The 21,856-nt window shown below is 38.4% G+C and overlaps 1 protein-coding gene across 1 annotated transcript; it reads left to right on the top strand.

Moving 5' to 3' along the window:
- Positions 1-5,566: 5,566 nt before the first annotated feature.
- Positions 5,567-21,682, top strand: LOC140340766 (cornifelin homolog B-like). The gene is made up of 4 exons (XM_072426146.1): positions 5,567-5,687; positions 15,091-15,208; positions 16,721-16,857; positions 20,722-21,682. The coding sequence occupies exons 1-4, from the start codon at positions 5,673-5,675 to the stop codon at positions 20,809-20,811; spliced, it is 360 nt and encodes a 119-aa protein (XP_072282247.1). The 5' UTR covers positions 5,567-5,672; the 3' UTR covers positions 20,812-21,682.
- Positions 21,683-21,856: the final 174 nt, after the last annotated feature.

Here is a 21,856-nt window from a genome sequence, read left to right as displayed (position 1 = left end):
TGCCAGGGCTATAAATAGGTCTTCCTAAGGAAGCTTTCCATTAATAAGTATAGCCCACACCCAGCTTTAAGAATACTCCTCACTCAACAGCATGGGGGGCCTGCCTAGAGGAAATTAGGTTCTAATTCTCCCTGACTTACAGTAAATACAGTAAGAATGGATGCGCATTACAATTGTGATCCTGCTAAACCTGGGATATGCATTTTTTTAGCCGGATGGCTTTGTACATGGTAAATTCCCAAAGCTCAGTAATAGGTTTGCTGTGAACAAAAGTAAAGGTTCAAATTAATAGAAGTAACAGTTCTGAGGATACCTATTATTACCCTAATTAGCCAAATTATAACTTATAAACTGCCATGATGCTTTTCTATAGGACCCCCATGCTGGTGTCTAAAGTTGTTTCATTGTACACCAGAATGGCATTTGGCTTGGAAGCTGTGAAATCAGAGAACTTCTGCTTTCGTCTATTGATTTATGGTCAATAGATTGGGGCATTAGGCTGGTTTCCTGGAATGTTGAAAATTTTTTAACGTCCTGAAGATTTTAAAGTTCTTGGGCTTTACATTGGCCACACTAGAAGGAATGATTCACTGGATGAAGACCTGTGTTGTGAAAAAGGCACATCTTCTTGATAATGTTTTAGAACGAAAGGCAGTGTTTAATAAATCTTAAAGTTAACATGACAAGGGCCAACCAATAGTGCTTTTGTATCAACCTAGAAGTATACATTACCACCAGGTTAACCCTAATAGAACATATTATTTTGAACATACAGATACAAATTGTTTCTTATAGGGTGTACATGGGAGTAGAGTCATATGTTTGTCACTAACCCATTACTAAACAAAGCATTAACAATTGCAATAACCAAGCTTCTGGGGGGCTCTTTCCTTTGCCTCCAAGTTCTTTTTTCATAGTTACATAGTAGGTTAGGTTGAAAAAAGACATAGGTCCATCAAGGTTAGCCACTAGGGAAATAAACATATCCCAGATATAAAACCCTATATGACATAGCTGGTCCAGAAAAAGGCAAAAAACCCTGGTACAATTTGCTTCAACAGGGAAAAAAAAGTCCTTCCTGATTCCATGAGGCAATCGGATGTTCCCTGGATCAACAGTCACTGTTATTTTTTCTTTAAAGCCTTAATACCCAGTTCTATTCTGTGCTTCTAGAAATACATCCAGCTTTTTCTTAAAGTAATCCATAGTAGTTGCTGAAACTACTTTCTGAGGGAACCGATTCCACATTTTCACAGACCATACAGTGAAGAATCCCTTCCTTATCCGGAGCTTAAACTTCTTTTCCTCCAGTCGCAAAGAGTGCCCTCTTGTTCTTTGTAATGATCCTAAAGAGAATAATGGGGAAGAGAGTTCTCTATATGGACCGTTTATATATTTATACAGGGTGATCATATCCCCCCTTATACGTCTCTTCTCAAGGGAGAATAGATTCAGTTCAGCTAATCTCTCCTCATAGCTCAGCTCCTCCATTCCTTTTTTTAGTTTAGTAGTCCTTCTCGGCACTTTCTCTAATTCCACAATGTCCTTTTTGAGATGTGGTCTGACCAATGCTTTGTACAGGGGCAGGATTATGTCTCCATCTCTGCAGTCTATTCCTCTTTTATTACAAGAAAGTACTTTACTAGCTTTAGATATTGCAGCTTGGCATTGCATGCTGTTATTAAGTCTATGATCTACCAGAACCCCCAGATCCTTTTCCATTCCTCCTTTTCTGACTCCCCCAAATGTATTCCCCCTAGACAGTATGAAGCATGCATGTTGTTAGCCCCCAAGTACATCATTTTACATTTATCTATAATAAATGACATTTGCCACTTGGCTGCCCAATCAAACAGTACATCCAGGTCTGCTTGTAGATTATAGACATTCTGTATGGACTTCCATTACATAGTTTGGTGTCATCTGCAAACACAGAAATGGTACTTTTAATCCCAAACTCTATTTCATTTATAAAGATGTTAAACAGTAAAGGTCCCAACACTGAACCCTGGGGTACACCACTAATAATCTTAAACCATTCAGAGTATGAATCATTAATTACATCTCTCTGGATATGGTCTTTAAGCCAGTTCTCTATCTTTTTACAGATTGACTTTTCTAAACCTATTGGCCCTAACTTGCATATTAACCATCTGTGGGGTACAGTGTCAAATACTTTAGCAAAGTTCAAGTACACTATATTAACTGCTACTCCACTGTCTACCTGTTTACTTACTTCCTTTATAAAAAGAGAGTTAATTTGTTTGAAAACTTCGGTCTTTCTTGAAGCCATGCTGACTATCACTTATAATAATATTTTCCAGCAGAAACTTCTCTATGTGGCTCTTTATCAAACTCTCTAAGACCTTTCTAACTATGGACGTTAAACTAACGTGTCTGTAGTTACCTGGTAATGACATGGCTCCCTTTTGAAGATAGGAACCACATTGGCCTTACGCCAATCCATCCGTACCTTACCAGTGACTAAAGAGTCTCTAAAAAATTAGAAATAATGGCTTTGAAATAATTGAGCTCAACTCTTTGAGGACATGTAGATGTAGTTTGGAGTCCTAAGCAGGCAACCAGCCCTTGAAATCTGATATTTGAGGCCCTCAACTTGGACCTTCCTAAAAGAGATCCAGATGTTGTAGCTCAGAGGTAAGTGTTCTGGCCTTTGCAATGCTAACAACACTATCTGCATGGAGTTTGCAGGTTTTGCCCATGTTTGTGTGGGTTTCTTCTGGGTACTCTGGTTTTCTCCCACATTCCAAAAACATGCAGTTAGGTTAATTTGTTACCCCCCAAAACTGACCTTATTAAAGACACATGACTATGGTAGGGACAATGTAGATTGTGAGCCCCTTTGAGGGACAGCTAGTGACATAACTATGGACTTTGTGCAGCGCTGCATAATATGATGGTGCTATCTAAATACTGTGTAATAATAATTCTATACATGGGAACATTCACTAGAGAAAACAGTGGGATTATTTTTTTACTGAATGCTACTTCAGCCTACTACCAGCATTGGAAATTCACTTACAAACGAAGATGTACAAACTGACCCAAATCATCATCAGAGAGAAACAGACCAAGGTCCTTCAGACCATGGAGCTAGAAAATCCAAACTGACAGGCCCTCGAGTGGAGCAACTTTGAAACTTACTTTATTTGCTCCTTTCTATGGTTTTTTTTGTAAATATTTACCAATGAAAGCAATAAGTTCAAAAAGTGCACCTCAAACTGCCTTCAACTGCACAATAAAATGTTTGGCAAATGCTGTGACTGACATTACAAAATGCATAGTTTTTAAAAGATGAGCATGGGAGCCACTAACCTTAGGATTTTTGACCTCAAGTCTAAAAAGGGCCTAAGTGTGCCTAAGTGTTATATTTTTGGAAACATATATAGAATAGCAATCACATAGATTAGATTGCCTAATCTCCATTGTCTTCTCACTAATAAACCAGATCCAAGTGTATCTACAGGTTGTCTCCTTCAACCAGTTCTTTGAGTGCACCAAATATGTTTAAGCATTCATTTGCCAGAAAGCATTTCCCTTCACTCTTTAGTATATATTGTATCTGTTGTCCTTAACAGGGTACTGTAGCACAAGTAAATTGCAACATACCTATGCAGATGCAGTAAGCAGTTGGTCCCTGTGCAGAACTGACTTGTGCCCCCTCCCAGGGCCACCATCCGACAACCAGTGCTACTGTACTGGGGCCTATTACTGAGCTCTGCCTGAAGGTCTGCTTTGGAGGGTCTGTTACTGAGGTCTGACACAGGGGTTTATACTGAGGTTTGCCACTTGGGGTCCTAACTGAGGTCTGTAATGAGGGTCTGTTATTAGGATCTGCAATTAAGGTCTATTACTGAGGTCTACCCTGGGGGTACATTACTGAGGTCTACAGTTGGGGGTCTGTTAGTGAGGTCTGCAGTTGGACGTTTGTCACTGAAGAAAATGTCACTGAGGTATACACTGGGAGTCTTTCACCAGGGGAATCTGTCACTGAGATCTGCGCCGAAGTCGGCACTGGGAAACTGTTAAGGGGGTTTGTCACTGAGGTCTGAAGTGGGGGTCTGTCACTGAGTTACTGAGATCTACACTGGGATTCTGTTACAGAAGTTTGTCACTGAGGTCACTAGGATCTGCACCAGAGGTCTATTTACCTGTTTCCCTCTAATCCTCACCCAATATTCAGTAGCCAAGCACACTTTGATACCAGGTGAAAACAAAAGGTCTGGGTATCCAGCATGGGAGCCAGGTGGAAGTGAACCCTGACCCTTCAGTTTCCTTGCTGACACTCCACTTGCACCTGAATCCCTTGCTGGCTCACCCTTGGAGTAACTATGGCACATTAAAGAGACTGACTTAGTCCTCCAGGCTTCATGGAAAACTAAATAAATAAAATGTCACTTTGTAATGTATGGACGTTTTTAAGGTTGCTCATAAACAGAGAGAGCAATCATATGTGCAGGCACAATATCATCATACTCTGGTCAGCCCAAGTTCCAATCCCTGGAGAGCTCCCTATCAACTTTCAATGACCACTTAGCAGTATAATTTTAGTAAGTTTATGCAAGTGCACGGAGGTGTGTTCAGGGAGGGGGCACAGAGTACAGTCAGTTTGTGTCTGCATGTATACTCAAAGCAACGCATTCACCATGGCTTATATCAGGAGACAACCATGGGGACTAAGACAAGCTTTCCAACATTCATTTTATGTTCCCTCAACACCGCCAAGCCAGTGGATGTCTTCTTGCTCCCATAGATGAGGCACTAGCTCAATCGAGCCACTGTACTTTCCTTTATGGATTGCTTTAACTGTAGATTTTAGAACTTTGGGCCTAGACTGCTTTTAATTAATGAACCCCTGCTAGTTTAATGGGATCATACAAGAGATTCAATGTTCACAGATTTTTCTGATTTGTTTCTGACTTGTATTTTGTAAAGAATGTTTGATGGTTATAAAATGCAGTGTTTAAATTTTTTTTACTTTTATACAGCTTTATTATGTTTTATTGTGGTATATTAAATTTGATTGTTGTATCAGTTGAACTTTGATCAGGAATGGCTGCTCCTTGTTTTATTGGGACTACTCTCTACTGTGCCATCCTCTGGTTGGTATAGTAAACAACAGGGAGTGCTACCATTAGTTGCTGGTTGTTAGGGTGCACTCCCTGCTGTCTAATAATTATGGGTGCACAACAGTAATTCAGGTAAGTGATCGGGGAAATATCAGTCATTTACCTGGTTGTGCACCCATTGACTAATGTATATCAAGCTTTACCTAACAGAAGCACAATTTGACAACTTGTGTTGTTATCCCCATGGGCCCCCCTTGCAGTCACCAATTCTGTCTTAATTTTAATTACAGTTATTATTATTATTATTATAGTTAGCTCGTCCTGATGTTATCAGCATATTCTTTTCAAAAAGAAAAGCAGAAGAACAAGTTTATCACATGCAGTAAAAGCTAATGTAAAGATTATAAGGAAGGGGCAGAAGAATGCAGTGGGAGGGGGAGCATTTGTAAAGAAACTACGCAGACCCAGACTTTTTAAAAGCTTAGGGAGGTACAGAGTTTAGAGGAGGGAGGGGATGTGGTTCAAATGAATAGGTTTGTTGGCTTGTTGGTTCCACTATTGTAAAATACCTCTATTAGGAAGATGTCTGCACAACAAGTAAGTGTCAGCTCCTTACTCATTTATTAAACTGGCAGAGAAAAACTTTAGACTATTGTTTTCTGACTGTCACTGAACCACCTGTTTGATGACATACAAATAGAGTTGTAGAAATTTGCTTTCAGGTACTTAAATCTATACTTTCAGGTACTTTCCGGGTATTTTTCGGGTACTATGTTTTCGGGTACTTAAATCAGTAAATCTATTTCAAATGACTCTGGTTATTAGGAGCAGTGTTGCCATTTGCTTTTCTTGATTTTGCACTTAAATGTTTCTTTTTTTGTGCATGACAGGTAGATTTAAATCTGCTGTGAGTTTTATTATTATGTATTAAACAACAGCTTTTAAAGAACAGAAAATATCTGTTTTGCAGCTGTGGGCAGTCACAATTGATCCACCGGTAATACGAATGCTAAGTGTCATGATTGGGCATGGGTTAGACTTTTTAGATTTAAATTAGGGAATGATAAAAGGCAGAGTTACCTATACTTGTTATCACTCACTCACTTTTATTTCTCCTAATGAGAAAATAAGGTAAAGGGAATTTGGGAAAAGACAGATGTTAACCACAGCTGGACCTATTATGCACCGTTGTACAAATTGCACAGAACAAATTTGGACATCTGACACATTTCAAAGTGAATGTAATAATGCTTTTTAAAATGTTCCTAGTTGTATAGTATGACACAATCTGAAAATGAACTCTTTAATCACAGGTTTTTGCTTTAGGTATACACATTCTACAAAAGTTTTCTGATAAAACAATCCAAATAATTGATGTTTGCTGTAGTATTTTGTCTGTTTCATAGATAGATTTCATCTATATATTTTTGAAGTTTCAATAGACATCTAATAGACTTGTTCTTCTGCTTTCATGGATGGTTTGTTGTTCATCCAGACATCCAATAAACTTGTTCTTCCTAATGTTTAGCAGATGTGTTGATCCTCCTTTGCTTTGTTGTTCCTCCAATTCAGTGTAGAGATAAGCATTGCAGAAGTCTCAGTAGAAGAAGAGTGTAACTGTGGTTGCATTTGAAAGCACAAAGATTTCTATACATACTGATTCTACCGATTTAAAATCCACTGTGTTATATGCACTTGCAGAAAAAGTAATGTGAATTTAAAGTGACCTACATTTTTGACAGACATTTCTTCCTGATTTGTTTGAATCTGTAATTACTCCCTGATTGATAGCGAAATGCGTCAGTAGGGATCATATCCGATGGGAAGGATGATATCAGAAAAGCCATGAAAGGGCTTGGAACTTTGCCAAAAAGTGTATCAAATCTTGTACTAATGCAGGCAAAACACATTTTTGGAAGCATAAATCTACAGTATCTACCTTACCCCCAAACACAGTGATGATTGATCTTATAAACATCATATATTATATATAGCATCTGTTTTAGGGAAGTTCAGTCAACCAGCCTAAATTAAGGAGAATGCAAAGTGGGAACTGAACTTAGCACTCCTCTACTACAAATACCAAGCACCGAGACACCAAAAAATAGACAGTAAGCATTTCTCGATAGGCACCTTTTCTCTTTACCCACACCCACACAGTAAATTGTTTACTGAATTCCTTTGGTGTTACAAAGGCAAACACCGGAACACTGCTAGAAATTAATCTTTTTATTTAAAGGTATTTACATTGTACAGTTATAAAGAACATCAGTCTACGTGATAAAATGAGTGGCAGAACATAATAACCTCTTTATCTCATGCTGGGTGAGTAAAGCTTTGCCCAATCGTGGTCACCTATACAATTCATTAGTAGTCGTTTTGGGTGGCAGTAGGAAAGCGCGAGCGTTGTACATATAGGCCGCCTAACGACCTGTTTGTGCTATGAAGAGTCAAATGGGAAGGACAAGTGGGAAAAAATGCTGAACATCGTTGGGAGACAGCTGTACTGGTAGACATCAGCGTTACAGACGTTCACCACATCTATGGTAAAACTAATATAGCAATATGTTATTTTTTAAAAAGTAGGTTCCTATAATTTCTTGTGTCATAGTTGCTTGTTCTCGCAAACCCCTGAGGAAGCGCAGCAGGCGAAACGCTTCGGGAATGAGACCTCACGCTTTCTCTTCGTCATTTCGTCACAGTATGTGATTCATACCTTATTCTAGGAAAACTGTACCTAGTTATTAAGTTGATTCACAAGCATTTGGGGACATACTTGACAAATGTTAATTGTTTGGTAACCACCAATTTCTTTTGAAAGGTAGCCCAGTGTCCAGTATATTATTGAGCAAGTTTGAAATACATTTGCCAAACACAACCCTCCATCCCTTTTTTCTTCTTATTTTCTCACTATATGTTTTAAAACTGACCACTACTAAGGGGGAAAAAAATAATTGGATAGATTTTGCTATTTCTTCTAGTACCCCCATTATAAATACTGAGAAGTCCACCCATCCCTGCATTTATCCTATGCATAACCTTTCATGCTTGGTGACCTGAGCATACATGTAGATGCATGAAACGTTTATCATGGAACTGATGACAGCTTGATTATGTCTGTGCATCCAACTTTCATCAAAAGCTTGTCAGGGCAGTAAGTTACATAGTTATAAAGACACACGTCCATCAACACAAAAATAAGGCAATCTAAAACTGTGAACCTTAGAACCCTAAACCCATAATTGGACAACAATCTACAATGTTTTACGAGGCTGGCTAGACCAAGCTCCAATGGAAGGCCATTCAATATTTTATTATAAGTATGTCTTTCTATAGGTTTTTCTACAATGGGCCTCTTCATGACAGGACTACTGAAAAAAAAATAACTCATTTTTATTCTGTAGTTTTAGTGAGCCAAAAAAAAAGTATATGCAGCCATGGAAGATGGAACTACAGACCTCAGATTGACCTGTTCTTGATCACAGTGGCTCTGTGCACGCCACTTAAGTTCTTTTGCACAAAAGTCATAAAAACCTTGTCTATATGGAGCTTATCATCATATCCTATTGTGTGCCACTTCCCTTACATCTTAGATTTTAAGCTCTTTGGGGTCCTCTCCTCCTACCGTGTCATTGTTTGTATCTGTCATTTGCAACCCCTATTTATAAGCATAAAGCATTGTATAATCTGTTGGTGCTATAAAATACAGTTTATTATTTATTTAAAATAATATTAATTTATTATTAGTGTAGTGTAACAATGATGCATTTCTAAAGTAAAGTAGAGTTATGTTTCTGTGGTAAACTGTGCATTTTAACAAGCAATGGCAGGCTATTATATTCTAAATGTAGAGTGTCAACTTTTAACTGTATACATGCAGGAATTTAAAGTAATGCCTTCTGAGAAGAAATTTTTTCCTAATCCCAAAACATGACCGGATACTGCCTGGATCAACATTCTATTTATTTCTTATTATAAAAGTTTAAAATAATAAATATAAATTTTAATAACCAGGTTCCATTTGTGCATTGATAAACACATTCAGCCAATTTACAGCAAAAATCTCCTGTGGAATTTTATTTCCAATTTTTACAAGCACTTACATTAAATAAAACTTTCGGAATTTTAAGTTTAAAACTCTTTCACTTCATATGACAGGGATTATTACTCATGGCCATACATGTGTTTTTGTTGCTTTGGAGTAGAACATGAAAACAATTACCTGAATAAATAATTATATATAAAAAACTTAAGAACCAATAGCCAGCAATGGGGAATAGATGGGCAGTTATGTATATGTATGTATATAAATATATAAAATAAAATAACAGGTAAAATTAGGCACACCCTTACCACTTCCATATTAATTAGGAGGGTAAGTAGCAGCCAGGTACTAATCAAATGCATTTGATTATTTAATTAACATTAAGTGTGACCACTGCTAAAAAGGCAAATGTTTTGGCAGTTTGCTACTCTGGGGCGTTCAGGTGTGTGCTAACACTATGCACTATGATCTTAGAATAGTAATTGTTGCTGCCCATCAATCCGAGAAGAGTTATAGGGCCATTTCCAAATAGTCCATCATTCTGTAGAGAGAAAAATGGAACAAGTGAAGAACATTCAAGACAGTTACCAATCTTCTTAGGAATGAACTAGTAAGCAAATTGAACTCATGGACAGTGCAGTATAGAGAAATTTACAAAAGAAACCCAAGAGCTACATGTCAGACCCTGTTAAATGTTAAAATCCATGACAGTACAATTGGAAATAGACTGAACATGTATGGTTTGCTTGGAAGGGCTGCCAAGAGTGAGTAATTTCTCTCATGGTAACATGGTTTAGAATTGCTAAGTTGCATCTGAACAAACCACAAGACATCTGCAACAATGTCCTTTGAACAGATAAGACCAAAGTGAAGATAACCATAATGCACAGGGCCATGCTTGGCAAAAACCAAACACAGCATATCAGCACGGTGATGAAGGGGTGATAATTTGGAAGGGTGATAATTTGGGCATATTGTGCAGCCATAAGACCTGGGCATATTGCAGTCATTGAGGTCAACCATGAACTCTTCTGAATACCAAATGTGAGGTCATCCTTGCGACAGCAAAAGCTTAACTGCCATGCATATGGACAATGGGCCTGATTTATGAAAGCTCTCCAAGGCTAGAGAGGATACACTTTTATAAGTGATTCAGCAGACTTGGAATGGATCTGGTCCAGGATTGAAAACATACTTTTAGGAAACTATTCCGGGTTTGCTGGATTACTCAGCCTTCCTGATGAAAGTGTGCATTCTCTGGAGAATTGGAGCTTTATAAATCAGACCCGATAAGTACAAACATGCCAGCAAATCTATATCAGAATGGCTGAAAAAAAGAAAAGAAGGTGTTACAATGACAAAAGTCAAGGTCCAGACCTCAACCCAATGGAAATGATGTGCCCGAACCTTAAGAGAGCTTTTTTCATAAACAATTGTTCTCTGTGAACTGAAGCAGTGTTGAAAAGGAGAGGACCAAAACTCCTCCGCAATGATGTCAGACTGATAGTCTCTTATACAGAAAACGTTTACCATTGCTATTTTCATTTTGACCCCATTTCTGTTGCATAATGACACAGTGGAATCTTTTGGGTGTTGTTTCAACACCTGAGGTTAGACTTAACTAATTTTAGAACCTGCTAAGAAACAGAAATTAGCATGTTGTCCTGATATGTAAAATGTCCTGATATGTAAAACCCTAGAACTAAAATAGGATGTACTTTCTTTTTCTTGTGACTGTGTATAAAAGTGGGTTTATTCATGTGAAAAAAATGTTTCATGGAAAGGAAATGTAGCCAGCCACAAAGACTCCTGCATCCTGTCTCAAAACGGCCTTGAACAGATTGAATTTAACTCTTTACAGATGTGTGCCATTCAGCTGCATCGGCTACCTATGTCACTTCCAATGAATACGTTTTGAGCCAAATATGTGGAATTAAGTAATGTATTAGAAAACATGGATGAGAATAAAAAAATAAGCTACTCCTTAAAAAACATTACCTAAATTCAATACTGTTATGAAAATTTTAATTGTTTTAGGCTCTTATTTTTTTTTAGGATTTTTTTATTTTTATGTTTTTTTTAATTTTGTAATAAAAATTTGGGATATTCTGGTAAATTAACATACACCAACCAAGATACACCTGGAGCAGATTTAAAGTCTACACCATCTGTTTGAAAATCTCATTCGTTCCAATGGGCCAGTCCACGCCAAAGCATTTTCTTGATGTAAAGGAAGCTGTAAAGAAAGTGCTTCTGGTAGCATATGAAAGCATTAAAACACCCTAAAACACCTTACAAATGTCTAAAAATGATCAAAAAGTTCCAAGAAGAGAGTAAGAATAGCGGAAAACAACTTTCAAATGCCCCAAAACGCCCCCAAACACCTAATAAATGCCCCAAAATTCATTCATGTTAATGTAGTGTTTTGGGGCATTTGAAAGTTGTTTTCCCGCTATTCTTAATCTCCTCTGCCATATATCTTGCTTTAAACCTGCGGTGGCGGGTCACATGGTAGCATGCTTAGGCATCTGTCATGTGATTATTGTGATCATACCTCAAAGGGGCCAATGGACAGACTTTAAGTCCACAGCCTATATAGTTTGTCAAGGCTATAAAGTGCTATTTAAGTGATTGAAGATGAAGTTACAAATATAATGAGAGCACAGCTTCCAAACTATTCTTCACTAGGTATAATTTTGCAGGCTTAGAAAACTTGTATTTTGTATTGTACTTGTATATTGTCATTATGATTAGTACAATGCATTTCGGTTGAGCAAAGAGGTGCTCATGTCTGTAAAATTGCTGCAACATATTGCACTTGTGAATATTATATTCATCTCCACCTAGACCAATACACCTAGACCCTATGCAACATATAAAAAATTCCATCAGATGACTGATCTTTTTGGCTGGACCTAGAGCTGCCAATGAGCATGGACCCACGCCCAATTAGTAGCTAATTTACTTATGTCCAGATTCACTACAGTACTCAGGTACAGGTAAACCCTGTAATATTACCATGTGTGCACAGATACAATACATTTCCTGTTCTTTGGTGATCGCATGCACTCCTTTGAAGAATATTCACCCAGCAGAGCCGAAGTCTTAAAATTCCTAGATCATCATATCATATGACAAGTATTGACAAGCTGCCATTGATAGTGGTCCCTTTTCTCCAACATAATTATCCTGCACAGTGTCATTCCCCTTTGGAATGTGCCAACAAACATTTCCGCCAGGATCAGTCTCTCAGTCCTGTGCTATCCTGTCTTCCACCCACAAATGTTGTTATGTGTCTTCTAGCTTTATGAGAGCTTGCAGCTACAGTTTTCTTGTTGAATGAATGAGCGTTGTATGATAAGACCTCGTTCAATACAATTCAAGATGCAATAGGTTGTAGTTTTCATATAATGGGAATGAAGCCTTAAAGGTGAATCTTATTGATGGCTGAATTATAATGCAAAAACCTGCTTTAATGGCTTCCCAAAGGAATCTTATCTAAAGTATTGCATTCAATTATTCCTCTGCAGCATACTTGCAATGCTAGGATGAATTTTTAAATTTTAAGAAAAGAATGATTGTTCCACACTACATTGAGTTGTTTTTTGACTTATTAATATATTATTATTGTTGTTTTTGTAAAGGGAAGGTCACCCTGTAAACTTTGAAATTGTCAGTTTTCCTGTAGGAGCCGATATCTGTTATTTCAGGGATATTGCTCAATAGGGATTCACATGGGACCACTGACATCTGTCCAGATTCTGTGATATATGTGCCATAGCTTCCTCTCTGGGGGTATTTATATGTATTAACTCCATTTATAAAAATAATATATTTTCAAGAAATGAAACAGGTACTACATTCTCAGTTGTTACAGATGTCACATGTACTTCCCAAATTACTTCCCTATATTACAAAAATCAAATTTCAGTGGTTTACTTTTTGATGGAATGATGCATTTTTATTGGACATGGAACAAAAAAAAAACAATATATTAGGATAATATCAAAGAAGTGTAAATGTTAGAAATAAATAACATAGAAAGTGGTCCACTGAGTTTACCAATTAGTATAACCTTTTGGTCTAAAGCCCTGTAAATGATAGATTTTTGTTACTGGAAACAATATTTCATGATCATTTCCAGTAACTGGAGAATGATTGAGGGCTGTAGTCACAGCGTTGTTTTGTTCTGATTGAGTGGCTCTCCGCTGTGTCATAGGAAAGTACAGTGGCCATCGCTGTTTGGTCATTGGGAACGCCAGGATGGATTGATACATGTCATATTCTATTTTTTTGTCCAAGAAGATCACAATTATTCTTCATTGGCAAAAAACATCTACTGTGTATGTACAGCAGCTTAGGAGTAGTCTTATATTTATTAGAAACATGTTTAGGTTCACTGTTACTGTTGATTGACTCATTTCTTTTGCTGAAAGTGTCTACTCTTACATTGAATTCCATGTACAAATATCAAATTTTTGTAAATCTCACACAGTTTTTCCTGGAGACTCTACAACTAATGAGCACTATCCAAACAACTCTGTTCAGTTTCATAGAAAGGGGAAGGGGAGAGAAAGAGTGGGAGGCATCCAGCTTCAATCTCTCCCGTAACAAATGACCACGGTTTGCCTTCAGTTGGTCCACCAACTGGATGGATCACTAATTAATCGGGAGACTCATGCACATATGTTAAAATTACTTCTATGACAATCATATAATATGACAATTATCTATGACAATAAATATCAAGCATGTGCAAGTAGCTTAAAATGATACATTCTATGGTTGGTATTACACTTTCCTTCTGCTAGTTCAAATTTTCACGTCTCACAGACCCACTGGCATGAATAGAAAACTGCAAAAAGCCATAATTTTTTTTTGCAACCCCCATAGGCAACTTGCACTCCTCCATTGGACTTTACATGACTTTGCTTCAATTGACATAACCCATTAGCCTGCTCAACCAAAGCAACCAACTCAAATAAAATATTTAAACGGTGAACATGCTTGCAGTTAACCTAAGCAGAATACTGGCCCTTATAAATGGAATATTCAAAACTTAAAGAGATGGAGCTTGCCTGCCGCCTCCGGTTTCCCACAAACACCCATTGTCCAATCAGACATTCCATCGTAAAAGGCATCAATAGGAATGAGAATCGGCAAGCTTAGGCACTATCCAGAAGTGTTGGGGCTTTGCCTATTCAGAGCAGAATTATTCTGAAACAGAAGTGAATGAGAACCTTCACTTTAAACCAGCCAGCAGCTTTTATTTTTACTATATGGAGATATCTTCACATGGGTGGGGGTCGTCATCTAATTCTAAGAGCCAACAAAGAAAATAGTTTAAAGGTACCACAGAAAAAATGATGAAAAAATAAGGAAATGAGTATAGAAACCTAAATACGGTGTTCTGGTATTTGAGAAAGTTAAACATACTTAGGCAGCCACCATCAGACCTTTGGGAGCCTCCTAGTTGTCACTTGACATTAGGACCCAGCTAAACCATGAGCATGGAAAATACTATAAACAATCAGGGTAATAAGTGAATACAATTGTGTATTCCAAAATGGAATGGGCCAAATTTTCTTGCACATTGCATTTACGTTACTTCCCATCTCTAGACTCAACCAATAGGAGGGTCAGTCACATGTGACCATACATCCACAATACTTGAAAGTAAGCCAAGTATTTACTATACTTGCACAGTTTGATTGGCTCAGTTTTAAGTCATGGAATTTACATGAGCACTCTTTTCTTTAAACTGTTTTGCTAACCAGCAGTATATGTGAGGGTTACACCTATATGAGGACTGCATAAAACCCAGAAAGTAAAGTCGATGGATTTTATCTCAATTTATGTATTTCCTGCATAACCTTTAGTATTTGTAATTATCTTTACTTGATCAACTTGATTAGGATTCCTTTTGAAGGTTCAATAATCTTTTTTTTTTTGAAGGTCACCATGACTTACCCAGTGAGCACCCAGCCTCAGATGGTACAGCTAATGACCACTTCAGCAAGTTCCAGCAGCTGGAATTCTGATGTCTTTGACTGCTGTGATGATTGTGGAATCTGTAAGTATAATGTAATGTCCCACTATAATAGGTTATTTTACAAGCTTGTAATTTAGTAAAGTGGTCACCAACCTTTACAGACCTACGGACCACTAAATGCACAGAATCTAGACCGTGCATGTGCAGGGAGCCGTGTGTCATTCAAAGAGGAAGAAACTTCCCCAATAGTGACGTCATGATGTCAGAACCCTCCCACTCAGACCTGCGATAGGAGAGTGGGTGGGTTGTGTCAATATGGGGAACATGATCCACGGCTCTGGCCGCTGCGCCCCCCAGTTGGGTCTTTTTCCTGACCCCGCTTTGGGATGCACCGACAAGAGCCACAGACCACCAAAATTTTCTCTTGGACCACCGAATGGAATCTAATATGGTGTTGCCAATATTGTAATGTTGCCTCTATCGCCTATGGCCATTATTAATATGAAGTTATGAAGTGGCATTCTTCTCCCTTCCCAATGGCAAATAATATTCTCTCCTCTTTAATATGGCTATCAGTGTGGCTTTGCCCCCTTCTTTCTCATGACACTTTTTGTACAGTTGCTCCCAATCCCTCATAGGGATTAATATGGAGTTGCACCCAGCCCCCATGGTCATTATTATAACATTGTCCCTATTAGAGCCTCCATTCTTCTATTTTACCAGGAGTTAACAACCAAGAAGTTTTTGAAAATGTTCTTATATCTGCTCATTGTATGGAAAAAAAAAACATTGTCTTAGCATAAACCGTACTTGGGAAAATTATCCTCCAGGTCCATGTGCCAAGTGAAGTTGGGGTGGATGTTGCCCTAGGTAGACCATTTTCATTAAACAGTTGTGTTTTTAATTTTGAAGTTTCCAATATTGTTGGTTGGACACCAAGAGTATATTGTAAATAGAATAGAAAATTTGTAGAGGTAAAGTAAAAAAATGGAAAGGTAAAAAAAGTTATTACTTTCCCCTGTCTATGCCCTCAAATGGCCACAAATGCTGATGTCTACTGTTTGGGCAGCACGGTGGCTCAGAGGTTAGCACTCTAGCCTTTGCAGGGCTAGGTCCCAGGTTTGAATCTTGGCCAGGACACTATCTGCATGGAGTTTGCATGTTGTCTCCATGGGTTTCCTCCAGTTTCCTCCCACATTCCAAAAACATGCAGTTAGGTTAATTGGCTTCTCCCCAAAAATTAACCTTAAACTGTGGTAATGACATATGACTGAGGTAGGGACATTGTACAGTGCTGGGTAATATGTTGGTGCTATATAAATCTATGTAATAATAATCCAAAAATTCACCAAAAATCAGAGCAAAAGGTTGGAGTGAGCCCCAGGGCCCACCTTTCTGTTGAGGAAATCCCGAAAGTGTTCCTGAACCAACCCAAGTATATCAACATGTTCACTTATAATATCCTAAATTTAAAGTATATTATCCAGTCATTCATTTTGCATTCTCTATATATTCCCAGAGGTGTACGTTGAGGTTTTAACAGGGTGATTCTAGCTATCTTTTATGCTTATCATGTTATTTTATTCCTCCCAGGTCTCTGTGGAACATTCTTTCCTATATGTTTAGCCTGTAAAGTGGCTTCAGATTATGGGGAATGCTGCTGCTTGCCAGTGGTTGGTGGTGCCATGCTTGCCATGCGTACAGGACTCAGGGAACGACACCGTATTCCGGTAAGGGTTTTTTTTTTTGCTAATTTGTGAAACTGGAATCAGTATGAGCTTTTAGCTACTGAAGCCCAACAAGTTTAACAATCTAACACTCTCTTAACAATCTAGCCTCTAAATATTAGAAGAATTAGAGAGAAAGCAGAGAGTAAAAACTTACCTCCTCTCCTGCCAACCCCATGAATGCTACTTGAACCAATAGAAATGCCCCCTTATAGTCCACCAAAAAAACAATACATTTGGAAGTGCCAATCTCCTGGGTGCCCCTCGCCATTTAATGGTCCACTGCTGAGTCCTGTAATGTGAAAGTCAGCAGAAGGATCCAGTGTGGACGACGCCAGTGAATTTCAAAGACCCTTTCTACTGATTAATGAGAGGTTTATTGGCAACAATGCCATCTTGTCCGTTTGAGGTTAGATACGGGGCTACTTTACACCCCTTTCTAGAGCACTGCCTCCGTCCATTGAGTATGGTGGGTGAAGGCTACACAGGCTTGGGTATTTGCTTTTTTTCTTTCAAGTGTACAGACTGAGACAGGTGGAAGACGAGAATTTATCTAGACTAGAGGCAGAAGACTAAAGCAACGTACACATGTCCAATGGTTCTCGCCCGATAATCGGCTCAGGGCCAATATCGGGCAAGAATCTTGTACAGCACCAGTCGTCCATCATCCAAATGACAGTTCTGGCGGATCCATGGACGATGGACGACAAACGATCCTAATGCAAGGGAAGGGGGAAAGCATGCAGCGGGGTGCTGCTTTCCCCCTCCCCTCTACGCATAGAGCAGAATGGTGCTGTATGTACAGCACTCCATGCATCGTGCAGTGCTAGTCGGTGGAAAGGAATGTGAAAGACCCTTTCCATCGACTATTATTGACGTGTGTATGCGGCTTTAAAGGGAATAGATTGAATTGAATCATCAGGTTCTGAATTCCTCAAGTTCAAATAACCAATAATTTTAAAAATCACCAATCTGTCCTACACATGATTGGCCATAAAAGTTAATAGAACTTCACTAGGCTAAGCGAACATTCCGATCTTTAAGTAAAAAAAATATAATCCTACTGGCAAGACCCTCCATTTGTGGCTGAAAAACAGCTGGTAGCATAAATTTTTCCCTTCCTTTCTTAATCATGTAAACATAGCAGTACCTTCATTATGCACTTCATCAATCTTGTCTCAACACTTGTTAAAGTAAACCTTTTCATTCCCGAGCATGGAAACATAGCATCTTCATAATCTGTACATCCAATCTTATCAGTTATAAAGTAAACTTTTTTATTCCCCAATCATATAACTTCTTTAAACCCTGACCCCCCCCCCCCCTCCCCCGGCAGCCTTGACAGATTAAACAGACTTCCAACTGTTGCCATTGGCCACTGGAATATGCAGAAAACAGTGACCTAGATATCAAACTTGGCAACTTTTACCCTTTTTTAACCCCACTTTAATTCCCGGAAGATTCTCAGGCTACATAAATGGTGTCGCTCTCTGCAGAGTAAAACATGTATATTATTGTGGGAAGTCTACTCAGTATCTTGCCGTAAAGACAAAGAGCCCTTATGTACAAGCAGACACCACTGTAATTATATAAACAGTCATTTACCTTCTTCAGCCATAGTTGGTTTTCTATAGAGGTATAAAGGAACATTTGACCCTATGCTATCTCCAGTCCTGTTTTTAATTACTTCTTTGCTGTTGGAGCCTTGTTTATCTTCTTGCTTTTGATTTTTGCCCTTTGAAGTTGTCTGCAGAGGGACCCGAGACATGTTGCCCTGGGGGGCTCAAATTCCTAAAATCCATAGTATGAAAACCAGACCATCTGATATTACCTCCCCTTGTAAAGGAAGGAATAAGTGTCAACCAAAGTACAAGTAGCAGTATTTTACATACTGTTTAGATACAGTATGTTGGTAATCTCGTTTCTGGTGTAATCTGTAGAGTATGGTTATATCTGTAAAAAAGAGATAAAACATCAATGGAATTTTTCCAAGGACATGGTTCTTCAATCTTTGAAGAACCCAACCATTAATGCATGCTACTTCCATACTGATTACACTTTAATTATCTGTTTGCAAATTTTTTTCCCATTTGCTTTAAAGTATCTACTGATTTTATCAGCTTAAAATCTGTTTCCTATTTGCCAACATTGTCATGTCTGTTATGTGAAGGAATGGAGTTATTTACGAGAATAGAGTGGATTGAAAATAGGGTTACTGGGAGAGTGAAGACAAATTTATTCAAAGCAAAAAAGGGGGGGTTGCTAGATCCTTGTGTCTGGTGATATTTGTGATGGATTTGTATCTATTTACATTGTTCATTCTTGACGGATTTTTTTAGACCATCATTTATTTTTGGGCTGTCCAAATCTGAATGGAACATGGAATGTAAAACTATCTATAAGTACTGGTAGATGGGGTGACAATACACTGAGTTCCAAACCGGTAGTCCGTGAGAAATTTTTGGTGGTCCGTGGCTCTGGCTGGTGCACCCCTAAGCGGTGTCAGCAAAAGGACCCCGCTGGTGGGGTGCACCGGCCAGACCAGCGCACCACGTCCCTGTACAAATTCCGGGCTCAGGGAAGTGGGTGGGATGTGTCCTTGGACATAACCTGCCCACTCCCCCATTGCAGGCTCAGATCTGCGATGTTAAAGTTGGCGGGATTTTGTCATCATGACATGACTATTGGGGAGGTTTTTCTATTTGAGTGACACCTGGCTCCCCGCACATGCACGGTCAGGAGCCGGTAATTTTAGTGGTCCACGGGACCGAAAAGGTTGGAGGCCACTGCTGTAAAGTATAGGAAGGTTTATTTCTGGTCCGAAATTCTCAAGGAAAGTGGGAGTCATAAAATAGAATAAAATGCTGTTGGGTGGCAAATTGCAGTTTCCAACAGGACCAAAAGCGGCACATTTTTGGTTACCAGTAAGATTAACAATGGTAACATTTTTGTGTCAAAATTATAATATTGGGAGTCCTAAAACTCCTTCCAATTTGTGTTATGGAGGGTACTATTATTATTACACAGTATTTATATAGCACCATCATATTACGCAGCGGTGCACAGAGTTCATAGTCATGTCACTAGCTGTCCCTCAGAGGAGCTCACAATCTAATGTCCCTACCATAGTCATTTGTCTTTAATACAGTTTATGGTCAATTTTTGGGGGAAGCCAATTATCCTAACTGCATGTTTTTGGAATGTGGGAGAAAACTGGAGTAGCCACACAAACACAGGGAGAACCTGCAAACTCCATGCAGATAGTGTCCGGACCAAGATTCAAACTGGGGACCCAGTGTTGCAAAGACCAGAGCTAACCTCTGAGCCACCGTGCCCGAAGGGTAGACTTCAGCATTTTTGGCCGGAGGGCATAGTCAGGGGAAAGTAATAACTTTTTTTTATCTTGGATTGCATGTTACCTTTCCATTTTTGTAGTTTACCTCTACAAATTTTCTATTCTCTTTACAATATACTCTTGGTGTCCAACCAACAATATTGGAAACTTCAAAATTAAAAACACATCTGTTTAATGAAAATGCTCTACCTAGGCCAACATGTATTATTATTATTATTATTTATTATTTATTATTAGATTGCATAGTGAACATTGATTTGTGAAGGGAATTAAATTGCATTGATCTCTAGCAGACTCTGTTCTTTAATGGTCCCGTTCAGCGTCTTCAAACACAGCAGTTGAATGCCACCAGTCCCTGACCATCTCCAGCAGTATGTCATCAGCCAATCTTCCATAGCACTGAATATTATATGTGGCCCCATTGGGAATGTAGGGTATGCACTTGGGCCTCAGCATATGTAGTAGGTTTACCACCACTTTTAAAGAATCTAATTTCTCTTTTTGCATTTCAGGGTACTATCTGTAATGACTGTGCATGCCTCACATTCTGCGGACCTTGCTCGGTGTGTCAGATGGCGCGTGAACTTAAGGCCAGGAGATGAGAGGCCCTTCAAGGAAAACCTAGGACATGTATACACATAGTTCTGCTTTGCTTTTTTTACATGACGTAGTACGGAAGGTTTTGAAGTAAATTAGTGCTTCAACCCCCCACTACCTAGTATATATTTCCTCGTTTTAACTATTTGGCCTCCGGCCCTTTTCTCTCTAAACTAACGTCTGCATCCTTTTACGTCTGGCAAAATCTTAATTGCAATGTTCTGCCTTATTGAGAGGCCATAGGAAGAAAGGGAGGCCCCAAGGCTGAGCAAGATTCAAATCACTGAACTATACCATATGTATTCTATTATCCTGAGCTCAATCACATTCAAAATTTAAAGACAGAAAAAAAAAAAGATCTGGAAGTCATTATAATGCAATGTGGGCACCCTTGCTTGTTTGATCCATTGCCATTAAATTCTAGTAGTCAATATGTGATAAAATATCAATCAACAGAACCTATATTTATTAGATTTTCAATAGATTCAAAGTTCTAATATCTTTTCTATTAGATATATTGAATAGCATGTGGCCACATTTAAACATCCAACAAGGAAGAAGTAGTCATTAGGAGTTTGATTGGTGAAGGGGGGTGTATTCATACTTACTTCGCTTAGTCAATCCCTTTTTTGGTAGTTTATTATAGAGTTGCCCTTTCAAAAGATTTCAAAGTCAGATTTTCTTTTTGAACTTAGCGCTGTTTTTTCAGCGTGTGGAGATTGTGGACCGGCAAGAATGTCTCCTTACTTCTTTTGTACCGGGTGTATTACTTTTCAAAGCAGCTTTTTTAAATTTTTTATATAATTCTTTGCAAATTGCATGTTTTTGAATTTTATACTTGTAACACACAAGAATAAATAGGACATTTGTTCTCAATAGTTTGTTGTGATGACTTGTTTGTGTTTTTTGCATTTTTCTAGTTAAACATACTTTGTTATTGGGTATTCATGAACTTACCTGGAATGTAAGGATTGTACATCTGATAATATACACACAATTGAGTGCACATGAAAAAAAAAAAAATAATGGAATTAAAAAAAATTTACATAA

Source organism: Pyxicephalus adspersus, chromosome 11, assembly GCF_032062135.1.
Source record: "Pyxicephalus adspersus chromosome 11, UCB_Pads_2.0, whole genome shotgun sequence".
Taxonomy (NCBI): domain Eukaryota; kingdom Metazoa; phylum Chordata; class Amphibia; order Anura; family Pyxicephalidae; genus Pyxicephalus; species Pyxicephalus adspersus.
This window is presented reverse-complemented; position numbering and strand designations above follow the sequence as displayed.